Below are 24,143 nucleotides of genomic sequence, written 5' to 3'. Positions count from 1 at the left end.
TCAGCTGACGCAGATGGGAGCAGAGAAAGAAATCCAGCACATTACGTAGTAAGATTCCACTGGGAGGTTACGTTACACCATATGGCGAGACCTACCAGACTCGCAAGTTACAAGTTCTAAAGTCTTCTGATTATTGATCCAAAAGGTGCAAAGGCGATGCTCACAATAACAAGATGTCTTCCTTAAGCTTTCAGGATTTACTGCTTTAGATGAATTCCAGTCCATCAGTACCAGAGAAACACTGACTGGTGCAATTCCCCATCAACACAGTCTGAATAATGGACAAAAACCTAAAATAGGTTCCAACCATTGGAGTCTCTATGAATAGGTATGAACTCACGGGATTAGTGATGAGTGAACATTCTCTGATAAGGTGTTATCTGAGCATGCTTGGGTGCTAACCGAGTGTCTTCAGCGTGCTTGCATAATACATTGGAATCTCAGCGCCTACATGTCTTGTTTGTTAGACAATCCCTGCATGTGTTGTGGCTGTTTTTAATACATTTGCAAAAATTTCTGCATTTCTTGTTTTTTTCAGTCAAGATGGGATGCAGAGTGCACATTAATGAGAAAAAAATAAACTTTTTTGAATTTACCAAATGGCTGCAATGAAACAAAGTGAAAAATATAAAGGGGTCTGAATACTTTCCGTACCCACTCTATATACTTACTGTATGTATATACTTGAAGTTTTGCACCATCTTTGAAGGTTCAGATTAAGGATCTTTAACTTGCATGGTTATGGTAATTGAGAGAAGCAGAAATTGATCAAAGACAGAACACTAGTTTCCGTATCAGATTATTACATTTCAACGTGTATATAAGAAACAAGAAAATAATGAAAATACTAACAAAGGATTTCAGACAATGAAGTTTTATTAAGCGAAAACTGTTACTACACTGGACAGCTTGCTCAAGAACTATGATGTATGCTGCTCAACTTCAAGGATAAACTCCATAAGGATCCAAAACAGGACTGTACACACAGCGTGTGATAGAAAGGTAAAGTGCATGAGAGAATGGCTGCTCAGATGAGTGGGGGAAGTCAGAAAAGAACTGATCATTCACCAGATCGGCAGCAGGCCCGAAAACCGCACTGCAGATTCTGGCATCCGCTGGCCGTGTCAGCGTGAGGACCTGCATGAGAACACAACGGGGTGAACAGACACAATCAATAGGATTACACAGGATCACAGTCACACCAAGAGAAGCAGCCAAGAGTCAATGCTAAATAACGGTAACGTATATGATACATAAAGGAATGTACTGATTCTAGGACGCCTTACAGTCCGCTGCTGATCGAAGGGACACACTGCCCTATTAGTCTGATTATAAATCCCCCAATTCTGGCCCCTGTAAATAATATGGAGGCTGCGCGCTGTAATGTTGCAGCACTTTGCTATCTGTGTAGGTAGAGAATCTGCAGAAACAATGTGATTGAATGTACAGGATATTACAAGGCCATTGCTACAGATCTGCACCTTAACTAGGATTTACAACTTTAGGCAACGTTCACACCATGGGATTTTGAGGTTTAGCATTTTTCCATTGTGTTTTTGAGTACTACTTTTATACATGCATTTTGTGTTCTTTGTCTCTTACCGCAGGGTCATGTATTAAATAAAGCCGCTTTGTTTTGTATTTTTTTGATACGTCCTTCCATTTGGCTTTGATACAGTCAAATACAGATTACAAGCACCTCTATCTAACGCAAGTTTATGGAAAAAATCAGCATATAAAAAACTCAAGTTCCTGCAAGAGAAATTGACATGCTATGGATTGGACACACAGGTCAGATTACGCTGCAAAAAAATAAAGGAAAAGCAGTGAGATTTCTGTAGATCACATCCACTTTGCTGGATGTGTAAAAATGTGCAGCACCAAAAAGTCATCGTGGGCACAGCCTTAGGGGTATGACCTGTAAGAATATGTCATATCTGCAGTGGAACACCCACAGTGAATCAGAAGCAAAATGCTGCAGATTTAGGATAAATCCTCTAGATGTGTATTCTTGTGCGCAAATAAAGTAGCGTCTTACAACTTCCAGCAAAGTGGATTGGATTTATAGAAATCTAATGCCAAATGTGTGTTTTTTTTTTAATTCTTTTAAAGCTACGGAAACTGACCTGCAGTGCAATTTTCACATTTTCATCAAGTCAATTTCTTTGATGGTATAATAAGATGCGCTTTATTTGCCATCTTTCCCCATAGACCAAAACAGAGCAGTTTTATTTACCAGCATGACACCACAAAAATGCAAATATTGCAGCTGAAACGCCTCACCTTCCCCGATAAAAACGCATTAAAAATGCACTTCAGTATAGAAAAAAAAAGCAGTAACCCAATTTAGTGAATGAACTAATAGAGCACTTACTCTGCAAGATTAAAGCCAATCACCCAATGAACAAGCAAAACGCTCATTTACTGCGTGTAATGTAGTGATGCGTGAACGTGCTGGGATAAGGTGTTATATGAGCATGCTCATGTGCTAGTAGAGTATCTTCAGCAAGTTCGAATAAAACATTTGAGTGCAACACATGGAGGCAATTTCTGCATGTGTTGCGACTGTCATGCAGCTGTGGGGACGCAAACAGTATTTGAGCATGGCGAAAATACTCAGCACCAGAGCATGCTCAGATAACACCTTATCTGAGCACATTCGCTCATCACTATTTATTACACTACATACATAAACAGATCTTTACAAAAAGTATTTCTAAGGTCCATTTACGATATGTAAATGAAGCCTTTGACTAGTTGATGGGGCGTTAGTGTCTCCAGACTAGAGGGCCCACTTAGCATGTTATCACACCCCTGTGGCTTACAAGCACTGACGTAATCGCTACTTACCTAGCACATGCGCGCAGCCTTTTTCCCCTCACTTCATTGATTCTCACAAGACGGGTGTACGCGTGTCGGCTTCCGAGAGGTGCACAGCACATGATTGGAGGTCTTCTGCAATCATGCGCAGTGTTGCCTCTCTGCAGCTGGCACACGTACACCCGTCTTGTGAGGATCAATGATGAGAGGGGAAGGAGCCACGTGCATGAGCGAGGTATGTATAGTGCTAGCAGTGACACCAGCACTTGTAAGCAGCCTTATTTCTAATCTGAGTACACAGGGTGTCAATGCCATTTACCATTAACCCTTTATCTGCAGGTAAATGGGAACCTGACAGCGGATCCATGGGCAGCACGTGACTTCAGCCATGTGTGCCGTTTCCAAAACACTGGGATGTGTTGGAGAAAAACAGTTTAAAAGCCAGGGACCGGCCTGTCTGACCAGTCTGCGTGAGATTTGGTAAAATGTATTGTTACTGCAGTACACAATGTTCCGTATGGAAAATCTGCTGTGTATCTGACCTATGTGAACGTACTGAAGCACACTATGTACCGTCTGCAGGACACCGCACACAGAACTTACCTGCGACTGCTCACACAGGTCCGCACATTGCTAATACCTACTGGATGAGACCTACACTCAGCAGCACGCTGCGCAGGGCTTATCTAACTCTTTATAGCCTAGCCCTTCCCTTCAGGCAGATCCGGAATGACAAGAGAAGCTCCTGGCAATGTACCCGCTGCTAAAGGGGCACACAGCGCTTTAATTCAAGGGGCTAAACGCTTAATAGGGCCGAGCACAGCGGACACACAATGCACATTACCATTAATGTTGTCACAGTAGTAGAAGTGTTCATCATTAAGGGTCGGACACGCCGACACCAGATCCTGGAGTCCAGATCCCGTCACATTGAGACATCCAGAGAGATTTAGGTGTTCCAGATACGGTAATCCTCCGCCTAAAGTCAACGCCCTGTAATTAACCCAAACATATAATTATCAGGATTTTATCATGACACCATCTCTAGAATGAGAAATGCTGGACATTTTGCCGTCGGCTTGCTGCACATTCTCCTCTTAAAAGGGTTTTTGGGGAACTTTTTAGTTGCCTTCTCAGTAAAAGAAAGCTGCTATTTGCATCACTAAACGCAATGGGGGAAACTTTACATGCTATAAAGGACATGACAGGTGTACTTTAAAGGGAACCTATTGGTCATAAGAAAAATCATCAAAATAGACAGTAGATGAAATTGTTTGACTTTTCTCACATACAGGTCATTAATATTAATTTTATTTTTACTATAGCGAGCACAAAATCTGGTGGAAGTCTCTTCTCAGGAAGAGGGAGGAGCTGATCCTATAAATTTTCTGAATCGTAAATGGAGCCCTGTGCTCATACCTGGAAGAATACACCACATAATAAGGTGTCTCTGTACATTATAGGGCCCAGGTAGAGGAGGACACAGCAGCTTCTAAAGGGTCACTATAGTACGAGGACATGACTGTTTATAAAGGGTTATAGGGAATACCCATTACATTTATATTGATGAGCTTTTACAATAGGTCATCAATATCAGACTAGTCGGGGGTCTGACACCTGGCACATCCACCAAGCAGCTGTTATCAGCTCTGGGGGAGGGGAGGCTGGGGAGCCGGGATGTCATTGCTGAGAACTGCAGCTCAAGTTCACTGACAGAAAGTTCTATAGCACTAATGAAGATCACCAAACATAGCGCTACTGATCATAGGGGTCCCATCAATCATGTGGACTGTAAATAAACAGGATCTCCCCAGAATCATAACGTTCAAGGGGTAATCTAAAAGGAAACGTTATCACCTGTCTGCAGAATAGGCGATAGCTACTTAGCTGTGGGGAGCCCCAATGATCGGGGACTTCTATTCTGTTTGGGAATTTGGGGACTTCTGTTCTGTTTAAATGGAGCGGCCTACAAGCACGCACACGTCCACATTTATTCTCTATTTGGTTATCTCAAGCAGTTCTACAGACAATGAATGGAAAAGCAAACTGCAGGCTCAACAATTATGGTGCTTCGTAGGGGTTTTAGGTGTTGATTGTGGGATAAAACAGATCAGTTACCAGAATTCAGAGTACAATCTGCATACATAATTAAACAGACCTGACGAGCTTGGTGCACTTACTTTGATAACATATCAGAATAGTGGTATATTTACAATAGAGCTTAACCTCAGTCTCCGACCATCGAGCGTGACTGCCAGCTCCTCAGTGTCTCTCCTCCATGCTGAGATCTCACACTGCGCAGTATAAGCCGCAGCCGGCAATCAGGCTGCGCAGGCAGAGACTGAAAACATATAGGACTCGTGAATATTCTCACTGTTTAGCTGGACTCATAAAATGCTCATTTTAATAGCTGGATTATATGATGTTTGTGCTACCGAAAACGTGATATGTATGGGTACAGAATTTTCTATCAGTGATCTTCTAACCCCATCGTTCTTGGTCAGCCTGTGTAAGGAGTAGATTGCTGTACATGGAAATAGGATCTCAAGAAATTCATGATGGAATTCAGGGTTTGCAGAGTCATACTGATGACATTATTATATTTGAAAAAAATGCTGATTTTTTTTTTCGTTTAAGAATAAATATGGATTGTACTTCGTGGAAAAACAAGTAAGACATTCTCTGAAAATAAGCCCTAACCCATCTTTTGGAGGGAAAAAAAAATAACACCGGTCTTATTTTCAAAACAACACATTATGATACAGCCATTCTGAAATGATTTATAACAGTAAGTACACCAGTCTCACTAGGTTCGAGAGATCTACATAATATATTCAATTTGCATATTGAAATCTGGTGGCAAATCTGCTTCAAATTCCATAATATAATGATTTTAATGGGGGTCCCACCCAGGGCAAATAGAAAGGGCTGCACTGTTTATTCTATGTGTATATAGGCACAATGGTTTGCTGGTTTCTGTGTAGGGTATTACACCTCAGCTCCTTACAAGTAAGTAGGGGTTTGCTGCAGTACCGGGTGCCTTTCTAGGGGCACCAGTGATCACCCACATCTCTCTGGATGGAACCCCCACATATCCTCTAGCTGGTATCCTATCCCAAGGAAAGGTTATCAGCGTTATATCCTAGATCACTCCTCCATAATGGATTCGAGTCTGCTGCCATCAACCTATTCCCATTGAATTGGCCAATGGCGGCATGGATGCCGTGACTATCTAAGAGATGCAGGCCTGACATTCGGATAAAATGTAAGCACCCGGTCAGGGAGGGTTTTCTAGTGGTCACCAGAAAGTGAAAGTGTAAATTCTTCTGACTAATGCCACTAATGTCTGTGAATCCTCATCATTATAATAATCCCTTGAAGGAAAGGACATATCTGTAGATGTGTGGAGCGCCACCCGCAGCAGAAGCCGGCAGAGCTAGCTCCAATTGCTGCTGTTTACCTCCAAGCTCCTAAAGTTATGATCTAGGTATTCCTGGAACGCCCAACAACGGATCGCAGGCTCAAGTCCTCTATAGGGACTTAAAAAAAGTACATACCGTATATACTCGAGCATAAACCGACCTGAGTATAAGCCGAGACCCGTAATTTTGCCCCCCAAAAATGGGAAAACTTAATGACTCGAGGATAAGCCTAGGGTGGGAAATGCAGCAGCTACTGGTAAGTTTAAAAAATAAAAATAGGTACCAATAAAAGTAAAATTACCGTATATACTCGAGTATAAGCCGAGATTTTCAGCCCAAATTTTTGGGCTGAAAGTGCCCCCTCGGCTTATACTCGAGTCACGGTCGGCGGGTGAGGGGGAGAGGGCGCCCGAGGCATACTTACCTAGTCCCGGCGATCCTGACGCTCCCCCTGCCCGTCCCACGGTCTCCGGGTGCCGCAGCTCTTCCCCTGAGCGGTCACATGGGACCGCTCATTAGAGAAATGAATAGGCTGCTCCACCTCCCATAGGGGCGGAGCCGCATAATTCATTTCTCTAATCAGCGGTGCCGGTGACCGCTGATAGAGGGAGAGGCTGCGGCACCGAAGACCAGCTGTCCGGGGGAAGGAGCGGGACGCCGGGAGCAGGTAAGTATGTCATATTCACCTGTCCTCGTTCCACACGCCGGGCGCTGTCTCCATCTTCCCGGCGTCTCTCCGCACTGACTGTGCAGGTCAGAGGGCGCGATGACGCATATAGTGTGCGCGGCGCCCTCTGCCTGATCAGTCAGTGCGGAGAGACGCCGGGACGGGACGCTGAGGAGCTGCAAGCAAGACAGGTGAGTATGTGTTTTATTATTTTTATTGCAGCAGCAGCAGCAATGGGGCAATAATGAACGGTGCAGAGCACTATATGGCACAGCTATGGGGCAATAATGGTGCAGAGCACTGTATGGCACAGCTATGGGGCAATAATGGTGCAGAGCACTATATGGCACAGCTATGGGGCAATAATGGTGCAGAGCACTATATGGCACAGCTATGGGGCAATAATGGTGCAGAGCACTATATGGCACAGCTATGGGGCAATAATGGTGCAGAGCACTATATGGCACAGCTATGGGGCAATAATGGTGCAGAGCACTATATGGCACAGCTATGGGGCAATAATGGTGCAGAGCACTATATGGCACAGCTATGGGGCAATAATGGACGGTGCAGAGCACTATATGGCACAGCTATGGGGCAATAATGAACGGTGCAGAGCACTATATGGCACAGCTATGGGGCAATAATGGTGCAGAGCACTGTATGGCACAGCTATGGGGCAATAATGGTGCAGAGCACTATATGGCACAGCTATGGGGCAATAATGGTGCAGAGCACTATATGGCACAGCTATGGGGCAATAATGGTGCAGAGCACTATATGGCACAGCTATGGGGCAATAATGGTGCAGAGCACTATATGGCACAGCTATGGGGCAATAATGGTGCAGAGCACTATATGGCACAGCTATGGGGCAATAATGGTGCAGAGCACTATATGGCACAGCTATGGGGCAATAATGGACGGTGCAGAGCACTATATGGCACAGCTATGGGACAATAATGGTGCAGAGCACTATATGGCACAGCTATGGGGCAATTATGAACGGTGCAGAGCACTATATGGCACAGCTATGGGGCCATAATGAACGGTATGGAGCATCTATTTTTATTTTTGAAATTCACCGGTAGCTGCTGCATTTTCCACCCTAGGCTTATACTCGAGTCAATAAGTTTTCCCAGTTTTTTGTGGCAAAATTAGGGGGGTCGGCTTATACTCGGGTCGGCTTATACTCGAGTATATACGGTAATTGAGACATCAGTAGGTTAAGTGTTTTTGAATATCCATATTGAATCAGGAGCCCCATATAATGCTCCATACAGTTCATGATGGGCCCATAAGATGCTCCATATTAAAATATGCCCCGTATAATGCTGCACAAATGCTGATTATGGCCCCATAAGATGCCCCATACAGATATTTGCCCCATATAATGCTGTACATGGCCCCATACAGATATTTGCCCCATATAATGCTGCACATGGCCCCATAAGATGCTCCATACAGATATTTGCCCCATATAATGCTGCACATGGCTCCATAAGATGCTCCATACAGATATTTGCCCCATGTAATGCTGCACATGGCCCCATACAGATATTTGCCCCATGTAATGCTGCACATGGCCCCATACAGATATTTGCCCCATATAATGCTGCACATGGCCCCATAAGATGCTCCATACAGATAATTGCCCCATATAATGCTGTACATGGCCCCATACAGACATTTGCCCCATATAATGCTGCACATGGCCCCATAAGATGCTCCATACAGATATTTGCCCCATATAATGCTGTACATGGCCCCATACAGACATTTGCCCCATATAATGCTGCACATGGCCCCATAAGATGCTCCATACAGACATTTGCCCCATATAATGCTGCACATGGCCCCATAAGATGCTCCATACAGACATTTGCCCCATATAATGCTGCACATGGCCCCATAAGATGCTCCATACAGATATTTGCCCCATGTAATGCTGCACATGGCTCCATTAGATGCTCCAGACAGACATTTGCCCCATATGCTGTTGCTGCGATTAAAAAAAAAAAAGAAAATGACATACTCACCTCTCAGGCCCCCGGCATTTGCTATAATCACCTGTCCTCCGTTCCACCGCTGGGTGCCGCTCCATCTTCCCCATTCTGTGCACTGACGTTCAGGCAGAGGGTGGCGCGCACACTAATCACGTCATCGCGCCCTCTGACCTGAGCGTCACTGCAGAGGACAGGGAAGACGCAGCGGCGGCCGTCGGTGGAACGGGGTACAGGTGAATATCGCACAATGCGTTATACTCACCTGCTCCTGGTGTGGTGCAGTCCTTGGTTCTCGGCAGCTTCTTCCTGTATTGAGCGGTCACATGGTACCGCTCATTACAGTAATGAATATGCGGCTCCACCCCTATGGGAGTCCATATTCATTACTGTAATGAGCGGTACCATGTGACCGCTCAATACAGGAAGAAGCTGCCGGCACCTGGGAACCAGGAACCTGCAGGGACCGCGTCAGAAGCAGGTGAGTATTATTAGACAGCTGTTGCTCCCCCTCCTCTGCCGACCCCTGGGTATGACTCGAGTATAAGCCGAGAGGGGCAATTTCAGCCTAAAAAAAAAATGGGCTGAAATTCTCGGCTTATACTAGAGTATATACGGTATACAAAATAAAAACTAAAAAAAAAAAAAAAACGGTAAATTTGAATTACCCCTTGTTAAAAAAAAAACAAAAACACTCCACCAAAATATCTGGCATTGCAGAGTTCATAAAATCCGTAAAACTAATTAACCTGTACAGCAAACACAGCAAAGAGAAAAAAACTCGAAAACGCCAGAATTGATATTTTTTCAGCCATCGGACATCTCAAAAAAAGAATAGAAATAGAATAATCGTAGAAAACAATCAAAATGTTGTATGTATCCAAAAATGGCATCAGTTTAAAAAAAAAAAAAAAAACAAACACTCGATACAGGTAAAGTTACAGTTCTCAAAAAGATAGTGACAGAAACAAAAGCACTGAAAAAAAACCTAAAACAGTTAAATGGTTAACAGCAGCGATCAGAGCTGGGAGCTGCTGTTAGACACTGATGCCAGCTGATCTACAGGGTGTGGGCACAGCTTCGCCCCAGGGTCCCCTCCACACGAGCGCCTCAATTACGTACATCTACATCAATTTACATTAAGGAGTTAAAGAGCTTGTCCCACTCAGCACAACTATCAACAAGCTTATCGGGGGTCCTTGCTCCAGGACCACACAGGCACACTGCAGCTCCCACAGAAGATGATGGAGTAGTGGTTGTTCACGCTACCACATTATTTTTACTGTGGACTTCTAGGCCGTGGCCCCAAAGGTCGGATCTCCAGCAATTTACCCTGAGGTAGGTGGCAACATGCATTTAGTGGGACACCCCTTTTAATAAGAGGATTTACTTTTTGGGGCAGAATTGTCAGTGGATGCAATCGCTCCTCTGAATTCAGTGTCAGGTGATGTATTAGATATAGTCACAGAGCTAGTCCTCTTTATTGATCTCACTTCCATATAAATCATAAATGCTAGAGGAGAGGAAATAGCACTGGAGATTACACTGTACAGGAGACGAGGCAGATGATCGACAATCTCTTACAGCCGGGTACCTTACATTTAGCTGAAAACCACACCGTGAATGGGGTGTGGGGCGATGCTAAAGCAAATCTGTCCCCAGATTTCACAATACCAACTGCATATATTATTAAATCAGTCTTTTAGGCCTGATGAGGCTGGTGTGCTTACTTTTTTTTTTTTTTTTTTATAAAAGTCACATGTAAATGGTAGTAGAATTCGTTCGCAAAGTAGAGCAACTTCATTGGGTCTAATAGAGCTATATAACTATGTCTGCGGATCTGGTGATAGATACGGTATAAATGGGCTTTCCCCAAATTGTGAGATATGATCGTGCCGGGGAAAGTGTACAGCGCTCCGCTATTTCCGTCCCTCTCAATGAACGGAGCAAAGGTTGAGCTTTGCACCTTTGCTCTATTGTAGATGGGAATTCACAGAGCCCCATTATCGGGGTCTCTTGGGGGTCGGTCCTTGAGCGATCAGCAAGTTACCTCCTACCATATGGGCGGGGGATAAGTACTCCCGTTTCGGTGGGTTATACGATCACTTCCAACCATCCATAAATGTTTATTACTGCAATAAAGTGCAAGCAATCAGATGGAATAAGCTACTAAGTGCTAGTAATGACCATGTACCTGAGACCACCATCCGTGATCTGATGACACCCGGAGAGGCTGAGTAACTGTAGCACACGTGCAGCGCGGGGCTCAGACTTTGCACCCCCAGAGTAAGCGTCTCCACCCTCTGACTGAGGAGTCCTTTTGCCCCCTTGGCACAGTGCGGAGGGCTCTGGGAGTGCTTGTATAGTCCTTAGTTTGGCTCCAGCAGAACAGAATGAATGGCCACAATAGGTGTAAGCATCCGAGTGATATCGCTGCTGCCAGCTGCCATTAGTCCTCACTCCAGGCTTTCTGGTGCAAAACCCATTAGAAAAACAATTCATACTGGAGGACATCTCCAATACGCAAAGTCCATCAGTATTCCTGTACTTCCAGTCGGCGGCATCCTCGATGTCGGCCAGCCTCTCAGAATGTAAAATCCAGAACGGTGCAGAGGGATAGCCATCAGAGGGGCTACAGCGCGTCCATAGCTCTTCAGAGAAGAGCGCACACTGGCCACCGATGCATTGCATGGTGCTAGTCCTCATCCTGTTGGTCAGGTCTTTTCTCCCCCAGGCCGAATTAACATTTTTGTTATTTCGGGAACATTTAAATAAAGCTTTTCTGTAAGAAGGTAGCATGCCCAGTGCAAGGCTCAACCTTTCCAGCGTCCGGTCACTGATCTTATCACATCCAGAAAAGTCAACGTGACGAAGGCTTTGACAACTACCAAAATACCACCTGAAAAAGAAAAAAATGTATATTAAGAAAAAGGGGGACAGGTTTTTCAGTGCACGGAAAAATAAACTGATGTTAGATCAGCATTTTAAAGTGAATCTGTCTGCAGGTTTTTGCTACCTTGTCTGAAAGCAACAAGATGTAGGATATAGGGGAAGAGACCCTGATTACAGCGATGTGTCTCTTAGTTTACAGGTTGCAGCAGTGGTAAAATAAAAATTCTCTGGTGTAGATGTAGCAGAGCTCAGAAAGCCGCCATTGCCCACACAACAGCTCTCTACGTACATTATATACTGACAGTAAGATTCTCATCACTGCTGGGAGTGGGGTTGGACCAGGAAGCACAGGACAGCTAGTCCAGCAGTGATAATCTCTTGCTGATAAAACACTGATTGTATAAAAACAACGGCACACAGCCTAATAACTGACATCTTATTGACACGTCATTGTCCCATTCATTTGAATGGTTGAAAAAAAGGCTGAAATGATTGACATGCTGGAGTTGTGATACGGAAAAACTTAACAGCGTGTGCGTAGGATTTCAGAAATCCCGTTCATTTTGCAGGTACTGTATACTGCAGTGGTTTTCGGTGCAGAATTTTCTGATGCAAATACATAACATGTGTACATACCCCGAGGTGCTATCTGCGGGCTTAGCGGACACATAAAACTCACTTTGGAGATTACTGTGAACATAAACATGCAGTATTTCTTTCTCGTATTACATGGACGTACCCATCAAAGGCAGAGTCTGAAACTTCCGTCTGAGTAAAATCCAGGTGTTCTAAATTGGGGCAAAACTCCAGCATCTGACGAATCTATAAAAGCAAAAAACGCTGATTATAGAAAACGCCTGAGCTATTAATCCCAGGAAAACTCTATCTAGGATAGTCCTACCATTTTGCTGCTAGCTGCCGAACTGTAGCCAAGTACAAGGCTCTTCACTGAATGACCAACGTGGGGGAGAACATTCTGAATTAATCCTTGCAGTAGCTCCTTCTCTTGCTGTGCCACGCTTATGGATGAAGAATACCCATCATCTTCGGGCTCCTCTGTAACGAAAAGAAGAACTTGATGAACAAAAGCATGAGAAAGCCTTCTTTACCTAGTTTCATGCAAGGTGAGCAGGCCACAACCTTCACGGCAGATGAGCGCAAACCGCTATAGAAGGTCTACTCCTTTTTTGGTGGCTTTGGCCGGGCCATATATTACGTGGTGGGTCGTTCACTTACACGAGACCTCTACTAGAAGGCTCCTTACCTGACTCATCGATGTCGGCATCCTCATCCCACTCCTGATATGCACGGCTCTCATCCTTCCTACTGGACACCCAGGCCTCGTCTGGCTCCGTGTCCAGGTGAGTAGGTGCCCCGCTGTACCAGTTTCCTATAAAAGGACACTTATCACAATGCAAAAAGAAAAAGGGTGGCACGGACATCAACCTGAAGACAAAGCAACTATGACAAGGCGTGAACAAGCCATATATCGTCCCCACTGTGTCATATAACTGGGAAACACAATGCAAGCGGAGATGGAGTAAGACTGGTGTCTGTCACAGAGACACGACACGTCCTATGTAATTATTCACCTAGACACCAATACTGGGCGTCATAGAGAAGTAGTGATAGAACTTGATCTACTACATACACAGTACATGTGTGCAATCATCCGCTCTGAAAGCTGGCATTACATATGAGCTGGCAGTGCCAAGGCCAGGGAGAGGCAGACACTGCAGCAGGCGGCACGGATTAGGCATATTCCATATATTCCCGCAGAGATGCCTCCATCCATGATCCATCAGGCCACGTCACAGACATCGGACGCCTCAGCTGACATTTATCTAATGCCAGCTTTAGCCAGTAAGTATGATGCTGCAAAAAAACAGTGAAAAGCAGGAAAGGGAGGACTGAAATCTGAGGGATTTGCCCATTTTTTCTTACCTACCTGAACAGCAAAGGAGAAGCCATCTGACTTCAACATTGTAAAGACATTATACAATAGTTATCTCCAAAAACAAAGCATTAGAGTCATGAAATGTCATATCGGAAGGGCAGGGGATAGGACAAAAAATGTCTCATCTGCAACAGATGTACATTAAAGGGGTGTTCCAATCCTACACGTTTATAGGAGTGAGATACATACAGATCCCACCTTTGGGACTTATCTGCTGAGTGGGCTCCTCTGATAGCCTCCTCACCAGATGAAACGAATGGTGGTGGAGAATGGATGGAGAGGCATGTGTGACGCTCCAATCACTTATGTGGCAGGTTAGAGCAGCACACTGGCTCAGTGGTTAGCACTGTTGCTTTGCAGCGCTGGGGTCCAGGGTTAAAATCCCACCAAAAACAACATCTGCATGGAGTTTGTATGTTCTCCCCCTGATTGGGTTGGTCTCCTCCCACACTCCAAAGACATAAGAGATAGGGAATCTAGATTGTGAGCCCCAATGGGGATAGCGATGATAGTTAGCGGAGCAGGCGAGCACATGTCCGCCCACCTCTACACTTGTTCTCCAATTCTGGAGATAGGTGCAGTTCCAAAGGTGGGACCAACATCTACAAAGATTGGAGAACATCTTTAAGCTGAGAGTTCTAGGATACCAATAGTCTTGATTAAAGTTACAATTTCTAATCTGTCATCAGGTTGAGTGTGTGCAAATCCATGACTTGTAACCAAGCACAGTGGCCGGGGCCTCTACTCATCGTGCGTGCACAAGAACAGTGCCAGAAACCTGGGGCAGCCTTCTATGTAGATGGATGGGGTCTTCCTTGAACCGGTTGTCAAACATTGTGCCCATTTAATAGCGCTGTGACTCACCTCTTGCCCACAGCACAGGATACAGATGTTTCCAGAGAGATCCTGCCTTTGCCAGCTGTGCCCATTTACTGTTTACTTGGCTACAACGACACAGCTCCTGCGGACTAAGGTAACTAAAAATTTTCAGCATTACCTCCGGAGGAAGATGACAAATGGATGCTGCGCTCGACTGAGCTGCTGGCTCTATAACAAGAGAAGATGAGAAATAAGTCAGAGCATAGTGCCGCCCTGATGGCCTCTGGTGCCATCACCTGCCATATAACTGCGGTGCGCTGGAAAGTATCAGGACAAGGACCATGTGGAACTAGTGCGTAGAAAATGTGCCGTATGTACCAGATAGAGAGTGAGTAGGACTGGGGGCTAAAGTCTGTACAAAATGGTAACTCGTGGGTCAGTTCATAGAATACAGGAGTGAGGAGGCCGGCCATCGTTTACTGTGGCTACTGAGACCGAGGACAGGATGGAAGCGGGTGCCGAATTCTGAATAACAATTTAGGAAACTACGAGCAACTTTTTCAAATCATTGCGTAAAGACGACCTGCCACTTGCCATAAATATGTGTTTGTTTGTTTTTACAAACACAGGGAAACCCAGGGCAGGCGCACAGAAACCCAACCCAGGGCAGGCGCACGGAAACCCAACCCAGGGCAGGCGCACGGAAACCCAACCCAGGGCAGGCGCACGGAAACCCAACCCAGGGCAGGCGCACGGAAACCCAACCCAGGGCAGGCGCACGGAAACCCAACCCAGGGCAGGCGCACGGAAACCCAACCCAGGGCAGGCGCACGGAAACCCAACCCAGGGCAGGCGCACGGAAACCCAACCCAGGGCAGGCGCACGGAAACCCAACCCAGGGCAGGCGCACGGAAACCCAACCCAGGGCAGGCGCACGGAAACCCAACCCAGGGCAGGCGCACGGAAACCCAACCCAGGGCAGGCGCACGGAAACCCAACCCAGGGCAGGCGCACGGAAACCCAACCCAGGGCAGGCGCACGGAAACCCAACCCAGGGCAGGCGCACGGAAACCCAACCACCCAGGGCAGGCGCACGGAAACCCAACCACCCAGGGCAGGCGCACGGAAACCCAACCCAGGGCAGGCGCACAGAAACCCAACCCAGGGCAGGCGCACAGAAACCCAACCCAGGGCAGGCGCACGGAAACCCAACCCAGGGCAGGCGCACGGAAACCCAACCCAGGGCAGGCGCACAGAAACCCAACCCAGGGCAGGCGCACGGAAACCCAACCCAGGGCAGGCGCACGGAAACCCAACCCAGGGCAGGTGTTTTGAAAAGAGCAAATGACAAGGCCTGAGAAAAGAATGACGAGGAGATGGGGAGAGTAGGAAAGGAGAAAATTATGGAAACAGGAGGTGATCGGTGTCCAGTTTAACCCTCTCACCACCTTGCGAATTTTCGTTTTTTGCTCCCCTTGTTCTCAGAGATATAACTTCATTATTTTTCTGTCAATATGGCCATGTGAGGGCTTTTTTTATGCAGGACGAGTTGTACTTTTGAATGACACCATTGGTTTTACTATGTCATGTACTGGAAAACGGAAAAAAATGTCAAGAGCTGTGAAATTCCACATTTATTTTTTTTACCATGTTCATTATATGGTAAAACTGACCTGCCGCTATGACTCTCCAGGTCAGTGCATGTTCACAGATAACAAACATGTGTAGGTTCTTTTTTTATTTTAGGGAGGAGTCTAAAATTTCTATGCTAAGAAAAAAAAATGGCGCCATTTTTCGAGATCCGTAGCATCTCCATTTTTTGGGATCTGGGGCTGGGTGAGGGCCTATGTTTTTGCGAGCTGAGCCGACATTTTTATTGATACTATTTTGGGATAGATACGATGTTTTGATCATTTGTTATTGCATTTTATTGCAACGTTGCAGAGACAAAAAAAAAAAAAAAAAAACACGTAATTCTGGAGTTTTGATTTTTTTTTCTTGTTCTGCCGTTTACCAATCGGATTGTTTTTATATTTTGATAGATCGGACATTTCTAAACTCTGCAACAAGAAATGTGTATTTTGTATTGCTTTATTTTAAAAGGGGCAAAAGAGGGGTGATTTGAACTTATGTTTTTAATTTTTTTTTAAATATTTTAACTTTTTACTGGCTCCAGTAGTCTCCTTACTGGCTTAAGCCTTGCTATGTGTAGCATAAATGCTTATCACCTCCCATGTAATGCAGGCCACGGGTCAGCATTAAAAGGAAGTTCACAATGACAGGCACGGTGGTCTTTTGCAGACCCCCGGCTGTCATAACAAACCGCCGATGCACCGTGATCATGTGACAGGGCACCGATGGGCGTCTTACGACGAACTTCCGGGTTGCGCAAGTTAAATGCCGCTGTCAGATTAACAGCAGCATTTAACATGTTAACAGCCGCAGGTGGCTCACAATTCCACCCGAAGCTGTTAGAGGCACATGACCGAGGATCAAATCAGCCAGGAAAGACACAGGCTATGTGCCGATGCCACATCAAAGGGAAAGATACAACCAAGGTCGTAAAGGGGTTGAGTGCCCAAACCATTGTACAAGTTACTAGTAAATAATCCTAATATGCCTGAATAGTCACAGCATTCGGCTAAGGCTATACGGCAGCATTTGGCCATGTGACATGAAGATCACAATTTTACAGAGCTAAATCAGAACTAATGAAGCGAATGTGGTTATGATGAAACCCTGCTGGTTTGAGTTTTTGCAGCTGTTGCATCACGCTTCCCTGAATGTCGCAATTGGCAACGCAGTAAGGCAAGCTTGTGTTACAAGGCCAAAAATCACACTGTACATCTAGCCTTAAAGGTGTTTTCCCAAGAAATACACTGAATGGAGCGGTAAAAGTCATATACAACCATGCTGCTCCATTCACGAATGACTGCAGAATGAACTGAGGAATAGGGCCGCCTTCGATCAGACATTTATCACCTCGCTTGCGGATTAGTGGTTGTGGTTTTTTTGGGGGGAAAGATCCTTTTAAAAGCAATAAGCACACTGGCAATAGGCCTTACCCTCCTCCGACTTTTCATCCACGGAATACTTGAGCACTTTTTGAAGCTCCTCGGCTTCATTCCAGAGACTCAGCCCTCTGAGAAGTTCTGTGGGGTCTTTCTGGGAGCAATGCTGGGCGATCACCATCTTTTTAATGTCCTTGAGCTCATCGTAAGTAAAGTACTCCATCAACATGGGCTGAAAAACCTAAAAAAGAGTGCCCGTTTAGTCTATATGCATATCTCTCATGAAGGCAATTTGGTTAAGGAGGACCTATCACCTGATTTTTTTAAAGAGACCCTATTAGGTATTATATCAGCCAGCTCTACAAAGTCAGCGCAGCGGCGGCTGTCAGCGCAGCGGCCGCTCTGAGTTCGGTGAGCGATGACAGTAGCGACGTCGGCACGCCTGCAAGACTCCAAGCCGGCAGCTCCCGGGAGGGATAAAGTTCCTATTCTCTTGGGTGTCGCACTCTGAGTACCGCAGCTGGGCACCTTTATAACGCTATAAACCTGCGGATTAACCCTATATCTGCAACAAAGAAATAGTCTTCTATGACAGGTTCCCTTTATATGAACCAAGTAACTCCTCCAATTGGGATTGCTCCATCGATTGTGGGAACAAGATTTTTTTTTTTCTTACTGCTCCTCTGTTCCAAACTTGTGATCCCAGGTAAAAAAGATGCAAATTTCCCCTTTAACCAACTAGCCGTATACAACAGAAAGAACAAAACAGTGATACCAGAACAATCTTTTTTCCCCTTGTACCTTTCCATTTCAAAAGTTGTGCCCCTCGGTAACCAACTGGATGAATACCACAGAACATCAGACACCGAGAAGAGAAAGCAAATGCCCCTAAAGAAGTTCTGTGGTACATGCCCAGCTGCTTGAAAGGAAAATTAGCATGTTACCTGGGGCATGTCCAGAAGGGCACACACAAAAATGTTGCAGAATCAGTGGAGCAGGACCAATCGGAGGAAGTAATTGGTTTAAAGAAAGAAAATCCATTGAAAAGACCTCCGAGAGTGAAAAGCTAGGGCTGGTGCCAAGATCACAATGGCCTTCCAAGTAGACATCAGGACAGTGGCTGAGCACTCACCTCCTCCTCTTCCTTCATGTGAGGGATGAAGTCGCTGGTGAAAGCCTCCAACCTCTCCTTCAGTTGTTGGGCATAGTTCAGCTGCTCGTACTCATCCTGAGGGCGCAGAACACAGTCACACAAGACCTTTTATGTGCGGCAGATGAACTGGTAAACCTCGGCTTTAAAGCACAAACTTGTCAGCGCAGCAAAACCTAGTTAACTTTTACAAGTGACATTACATGTCAGCAGGGGTGAATATTTATGGTGAGAACATCTCTTCCAGGATGGGGGTGTCACAATCTCGGACTTCCTTCATATGTTGGAAGAAAGCGACAACCCCAACCTCTCCCAAACGACGGGGGTTAATTTATGAATCACTCGACTCCAGGATAGGAAACTTTCCATGATTGCTTGTTTTCTTTTTTCATTTCTATCCCAAATATTTTAATACTGAAGTTGACAGAACATATGATATAGACTACCCCCGATCCACACTTGGGTCCCCAATAACCTGTATATATTTGTCAAGGCGAAAGCTACTAGGTAATAAAAGAAAATGCACTTATACCAGTTAGCGGACTGATTTACTGACAATGGCCAAATAAAACCACCGTAATCCTTCGCTCTCAGCAATTCCAGAACTCCTCTATTAATTATTGGGCAAAGTCTGGTGTGGCCACCAAACAGCGCAATGGGGGGCTATTCTGTAGAAAAGTGTCCTATCCTAGACCCCTTGAATTCTGCCAGCATGGTTGTGCCGTACAGCCCGCACACTATCGGAAGCTTACCTTGACATTCTTCAGCCCCTTCTCAAAGAGGACGAGCATCTCGGAGAGCTTGTTGTCGGAGTGCACATTGTACACGGTCTGGCTGCGTTGCTGTAACAGGCCGATGATGCACTCGTTCTCGATCTGCTCGTGCATTTTGAACTCCTTGAAGGTCTCGTACAAGGACTGTAGCAGAGCCCGGAAGTCATTATTGTTGGAAAAATTGGTCTTGGAAAGCTGTGTGAGAAGCAAAACCGGTACATTGGTGTTCACTTAAGACAAGAAAATGTAGAAAAATGAAAGAACACAAGATAAGACTGATCCAATTATCACCATCCTAAATGAAGCTGGTGGAAATTCAGATGACTGTAACCTACGGCACAAATCCCCAGCCTCATAATAGAAGAGCCATGTCATGCCGGCCGTGTGATGAAAGGCCCATAGGCGATTACATCAGCGTACACAACATTATAAAGGGAACTAATGACTGACTGAAGAAATCATAGAATTATTTAAGGAGGTTGTAAAGTCTAAGATGGTGAAAGGATTGTAGCAAAATTTGCAATAAAAAACGATCTACGACGCATGAAAAGATCTCCTTATACCACCTCTTTATCTACATAGCACGCGCATGTAACAGCGCTACGGGGAGGTTGTGTGCCCCGAACCATGTGATTCCATCTAGACATGTCCAGCCTCCCTCAACACACTTGTACTGATGCAAACATCGCACACTTACGGTTACACACTCGCCCGCTCCGGGCCCAGGGAATCCTGACTGTGTGTAATGTGAGGATTCACAAGTCTGCTGATCTCATTACCAGGATGCGGTCCTAGACTGTGCCACTAGGCTAGAGCTGCCCGGCCATGCTTCTCTGACAAAGGCGCACAACCAAAAACATATATGCGACCTCTAGTAGCGCCACCATTTTACAGCTCTGATTGGTCTGAACAAAACCGCCAAGTTGCAGGCAATTTGTGTGCAACCTGCACTGACGTCTGTGGCAAAAGTGCTGCGTGCAACTTGTGACCAACAACAGAAAAAACAACACATTTCGAGACTTATGATCTCAACGGGACACCTTAAGAAATCATTACACCTAATGTGGCAATGCGTCACTGTGATGTCACATGTCGCCATATAGCCCTAGGACACAGTGATAAATGGTGGGAAGATTTTGTCAGCACCGTTAAATGTGGGTGAAGATGAGGATGCTTTGCCTCTGGCCACGGGGCAAGCGCCTGCTCTGAAGGCTAAAAACCAGAGAATGTGCAGGATAAGAATGGCTGACTCTCCACCACGGCTCGGTCAGGTGCTTGCGGAAAGTCTCAGATGTTTCCTTTCTGATATCTGATAGTTTTTCTTTAGGTCACGTGTTGGTTTAAGGAAGCTGTAAAATGCTTTAGGTATTACTATAGAGTGCGGCTCGCTGTAGCACAAAACTATATTGCCATATTACTAATTTACCCTATATAATGAACTAGATTTTTATTTCCAAATCCATTTTTCTGTAGATTTTTTGCTTTAATTTCTTTACTTCACTCAAAACGAACAGACTTGCTTTTACAGCAGATACCCGGAAATCAAAGTTTATTTTAAAAAAAACCAAAACCTACCTGTATGGGAAAGAGTTCTGGGCGACCAAGGAGGCGAGCTGCCCCCATAAGGCCTCAGTTTGTTATTACGTACGAGAAGAACGGACTGAGTCTCATCAGATTTTCAGCGGAGTACAGTTTAAATTTTTTTCACTTAAAAAAAAAAAACGTTTCTCCACCTTCTATCAGTGTTTGAAAAACGGGCAGCACACGGATGGCATCAGAATGCCGGCAGATTCTTTCGGACCCAAAGACTTAAATTCTGATCTTTGATCCAGCACTCGGACCAATATCGGTCATGTCACTGCGATTTTGCATGGACCACTCAGTACGAGGAAAATATCTGACGTGTGAACATCCCCATAGACTATATAGGTACAAGTGCTATTCAGGGAAAAAAAAAAAAAGATAGTTGTACATAAAAACCTGTGAATGAGGCGTAACGGACAGAAGTGTAGAAAAGTTAAAAAAAAAATAAAAATAAAAAACCCACAAAGTTGGGGTCTGGTACTCCCTTGCCAAGTGCTGGCTCCGAGGATTACCGGCCTGATGAGCTCTCAGGGATGCGGCTTTCTCTCTCCCTGGGATTAGCAGGTCTTAGCAGATTTCCAGAGGACGCTTAGTCAGGCGGGTAATGAGCGGTGTAATGGCTGCCTTTAGCATAATTAAAGCAAACGCTAATCATGAACACAGACATATCTGTACATGTAGGCATTTCCGCAGCCATAATGATGGCTTCTATCCGTACAGCTCATGAAAGGGAAAGATTAGCGGGTCACGTCCCAGACGTTCGCAAACTTTCTTATCTCTTTGCTCATAAAAGCCACAAACTTTTCCGTTGTGTAAAGCTCTTCACCATAATGTGCAAACACGTTAAAGGGCCGGAGGAATTCCTGAGGCCTACAAGTGTTAACAACCTTGGCATGGCGCCTGTCCCGTGGCAGACCACCCCGCGCCCCTGTACTCGTGCCCGCTTGCTGTGCCCGCTTTGCCTATTGGCACAGATAGGCCACACGGGGCTTCTTTCTGCAAGCCACGACCAGGACTGTCCTACTTATTCAGGAATAATCCCTAGGCGGACCGGCACTTGTGTGTGCACACGAGCAGTATTACCAGCAGAAAAATCTGGAGCAAATAATGATATGCTGGCAGGAAAATGCTGCATAAAATGAGCGCTTATTGCTGCTTTCTTTTATGTGTTTTGGGTGAAATACACGGCAGAAAGGCTGAATATTGTATTAATGCTGCACATATGAAAGGCCTTCAAATCTGCAAGGAAAAACTAAACAGCGGGTGCAAGAGACTTCAAGAATCTCATTCACATCGCTGGGAGAGTACAATGCTGCGTTCTCGCGGCAAACACGTGAGGTGTGAACATACTTTTCACAGTAAATTCGAAAGGATGAGGTCGGCTTAAAGGGGTTGGCCACATTATCTTCATTTTACCAGATTTGTGAGGTCATGAGTTTGTGGCACTTACTATTACAGATATGACAGGTTCTCCTCCTGCTCTGGTTAGTGCAGTATTCCTCACACTGACCAGCTTTTCAGTCCAACAAAATAGATGCTGGTGAAGGGGAGAAAAACAACAACCTTTTTTAGGGTATGTTTCCACGGTCAGGAATGGCTCAGGATTTGACGCAGGTAAAATCTGCATCTGAGGTCACTGGAAGGTCACCTGTGCTTTTGATGCATTTTTTTTCACTTGAAATAAAGCTAATTGAAAGTTGGCTTCTGGGAAGGAAAAAAAAAAGTGATTTTCTTTTCCAGATATATTGAGCTACAGTTGTGGCCAAAAGTATTGACACCCCTGCAATTCTGTCAGATAATACACAGTTTCTTCCTGAAAATGATTGCAAACACAAATTCTTTGGTATTATCTTCTTTTTGTGTTTTTTCATTTAAAGGGCACCTGTCACCCCCAAAATGGCTGGTGAGGTAAGCTCACCGGCATCAGGGGCTTATCTACAGCATTCTGTAATGCTGTAGATAAGCCGCCGATGTTACCTGAAAGAGGAGAAAAAGACGTTAGATTATACTCACCCAGGGGCGGTGCCGCTCTGGTCCGCGTCTGATGGGTGTCTCCGGTCCGCTCCGGCGCCTCCCATCTTCGTTCCATGACGTCCTCTTCGGGTCTTCGCGCCGCGGCTCCGGCGCAGGCGTACTTTGTCTGCCCTATTGAGGGCAGAGCAAAGTACTGCAGTGCGCAGGCGCCGGAAAGGTCAGAGAAGCCCGGCGCCTGCGCAATGCAGTACTTTGCTCTGCCCTCAATAGGGCAGACAAAGTACGCCTGCGCCGGAGCCGCGGCGCGAAGACCCGAAGAGGACGTCATGGAACGAAGATGGGAGGCGCCGGAGCGGACCGGAGACACCCGTCGGACGCGGACCAGAGCGGGACCGCCCCTGGGTGAGTATAATCTAACGTCTTTTTCTCCTCTTTCAGGTAACATCGGCGGCTTATCTACAGCATTACAGAATGCTGTAGATAAGCCCCTGATGCCGGTGAGCTTACCTCACCAGCCATTTTGGGGGTGACAGGTTCCCTTTAAGACAAATTAAATGAATTGTCCTAAAGCCAAATTGGATATAATTCCACACCAAACATAAAAAAAAGGGGTGAACAAAAGTATTGGCACTGTTCGAAAAATCATGTGATGCTTCTCTAATTAGTGTAATTAACAGCCCCTGTAACTTACCTGTGGCACCTAACAGGTGTTGGCAATAACTAAATCACACTTGCAGCCAGTTGACATGGATTAAAGTTGACTCAACCTCTGTCCTGTGTCCTTGTGTGTACAACATTGAGCATGGAGAAAAGAAAGAAGACCAAAGAACTGTCTGAGGACTTGAGAAACCAAATTGTGAGGAAGCATGAGCAATCTCAAGGCTACAAGTCCATCTCTAAAGACCTGAATGTCCCTGTGTCTACCGTGCGCAGTGTCATCAAGAAGTTTAAAGCCCATGGCACTGTGGCAAACCTCCCTAGATGTGGACGGAAAAGAAAAATTGACAAGAGATTTCAACACAAGATTGTGCGGATGTTGGATAAAGAACCTCGACTAACATCCAAACAAGT

At 45.4% G+C, this 24,143-nt stretch overlaps 1 protein-coding gene across 1 annotated transcript in view; it reads right to left on the bottom strand.

The window, feature by feature from the left end:
* Nucleotides 1-858: 858 nt before the first annotated feature.
* The window catches only part of FBXL5 (F-box and leucine rich repeat protein 5), a 37,508-nt gene continuing 14,223 nt past the window's right edge, over nucleotides 859-24,143 (bottom strand). Inside the window, exons 2-11 of the mRNA XM_077280026.1 lie at nucleotides 19,494-19,709; nucleotides 18,724-18,819; nucleotides 17,646-17,832; nucleotides 14,626-14,808; nucleotides 13,069-13,194; nucleotides 12,706-12,860; nucleotides 12,544-12,626; nucleotides 11,107-11,811; nucleotides 3,665-3,813; nucleotides 859-1,137 (exon numbers count right to left, since the gene is read on the bottom strand). Coding sequence (XP_077136141.1) covers nucleotides 1,061-1,137; nucleotides 3,665-3,813; nucleotides 11,107-11,811; nucleotides 12,544-12,626; nucleotides 12,706-12,860; nucleotides 13,069-13,194; nucleotides 14,626-14,808; nucleotides 17,646-17,832; nucleotides 18,724-18,819; nucleotides 19,494-19,709 — 1,977 coding nt within the window. The 3' untranslated portion in view covers nucleotides 859-1,060. The remainder of the gene's footprint in view (nucleotides 1,138-3,664; nucleotides 3,814-11,106; nucleotides 11,812-12,543; nucleotides 12,627-12,705; nucleotides 12,861-13,068; nucleotides 13,195-14,625; nucleotides 14,809-17,645; nucleotides 17,833-18,723; nucleotides 18,820-19,493; nucleotides 19,710-24,143) is intronic.

This window comes from Ranitomeya variabilis, chromosome 1 (assembly GCF_051348905.1).
Source record: "Ranitomeya variabilis isolate aRanVar5 chromosome 1, aRanVar5.hap1, whole genome shotgun sequence".
NCBI classification, from domain to species: domain Eukaryota; kingdom Metazoa; phylum Chordata; class Amphibia; order Anura; family Dendrobatidae; genus Ranitomeya; species Ranitomeya variabilis.
Note: the sequence above shows the minus strand (reverse complement) of the source record. Positions and strands in the feature narration are given on the sequence as shown.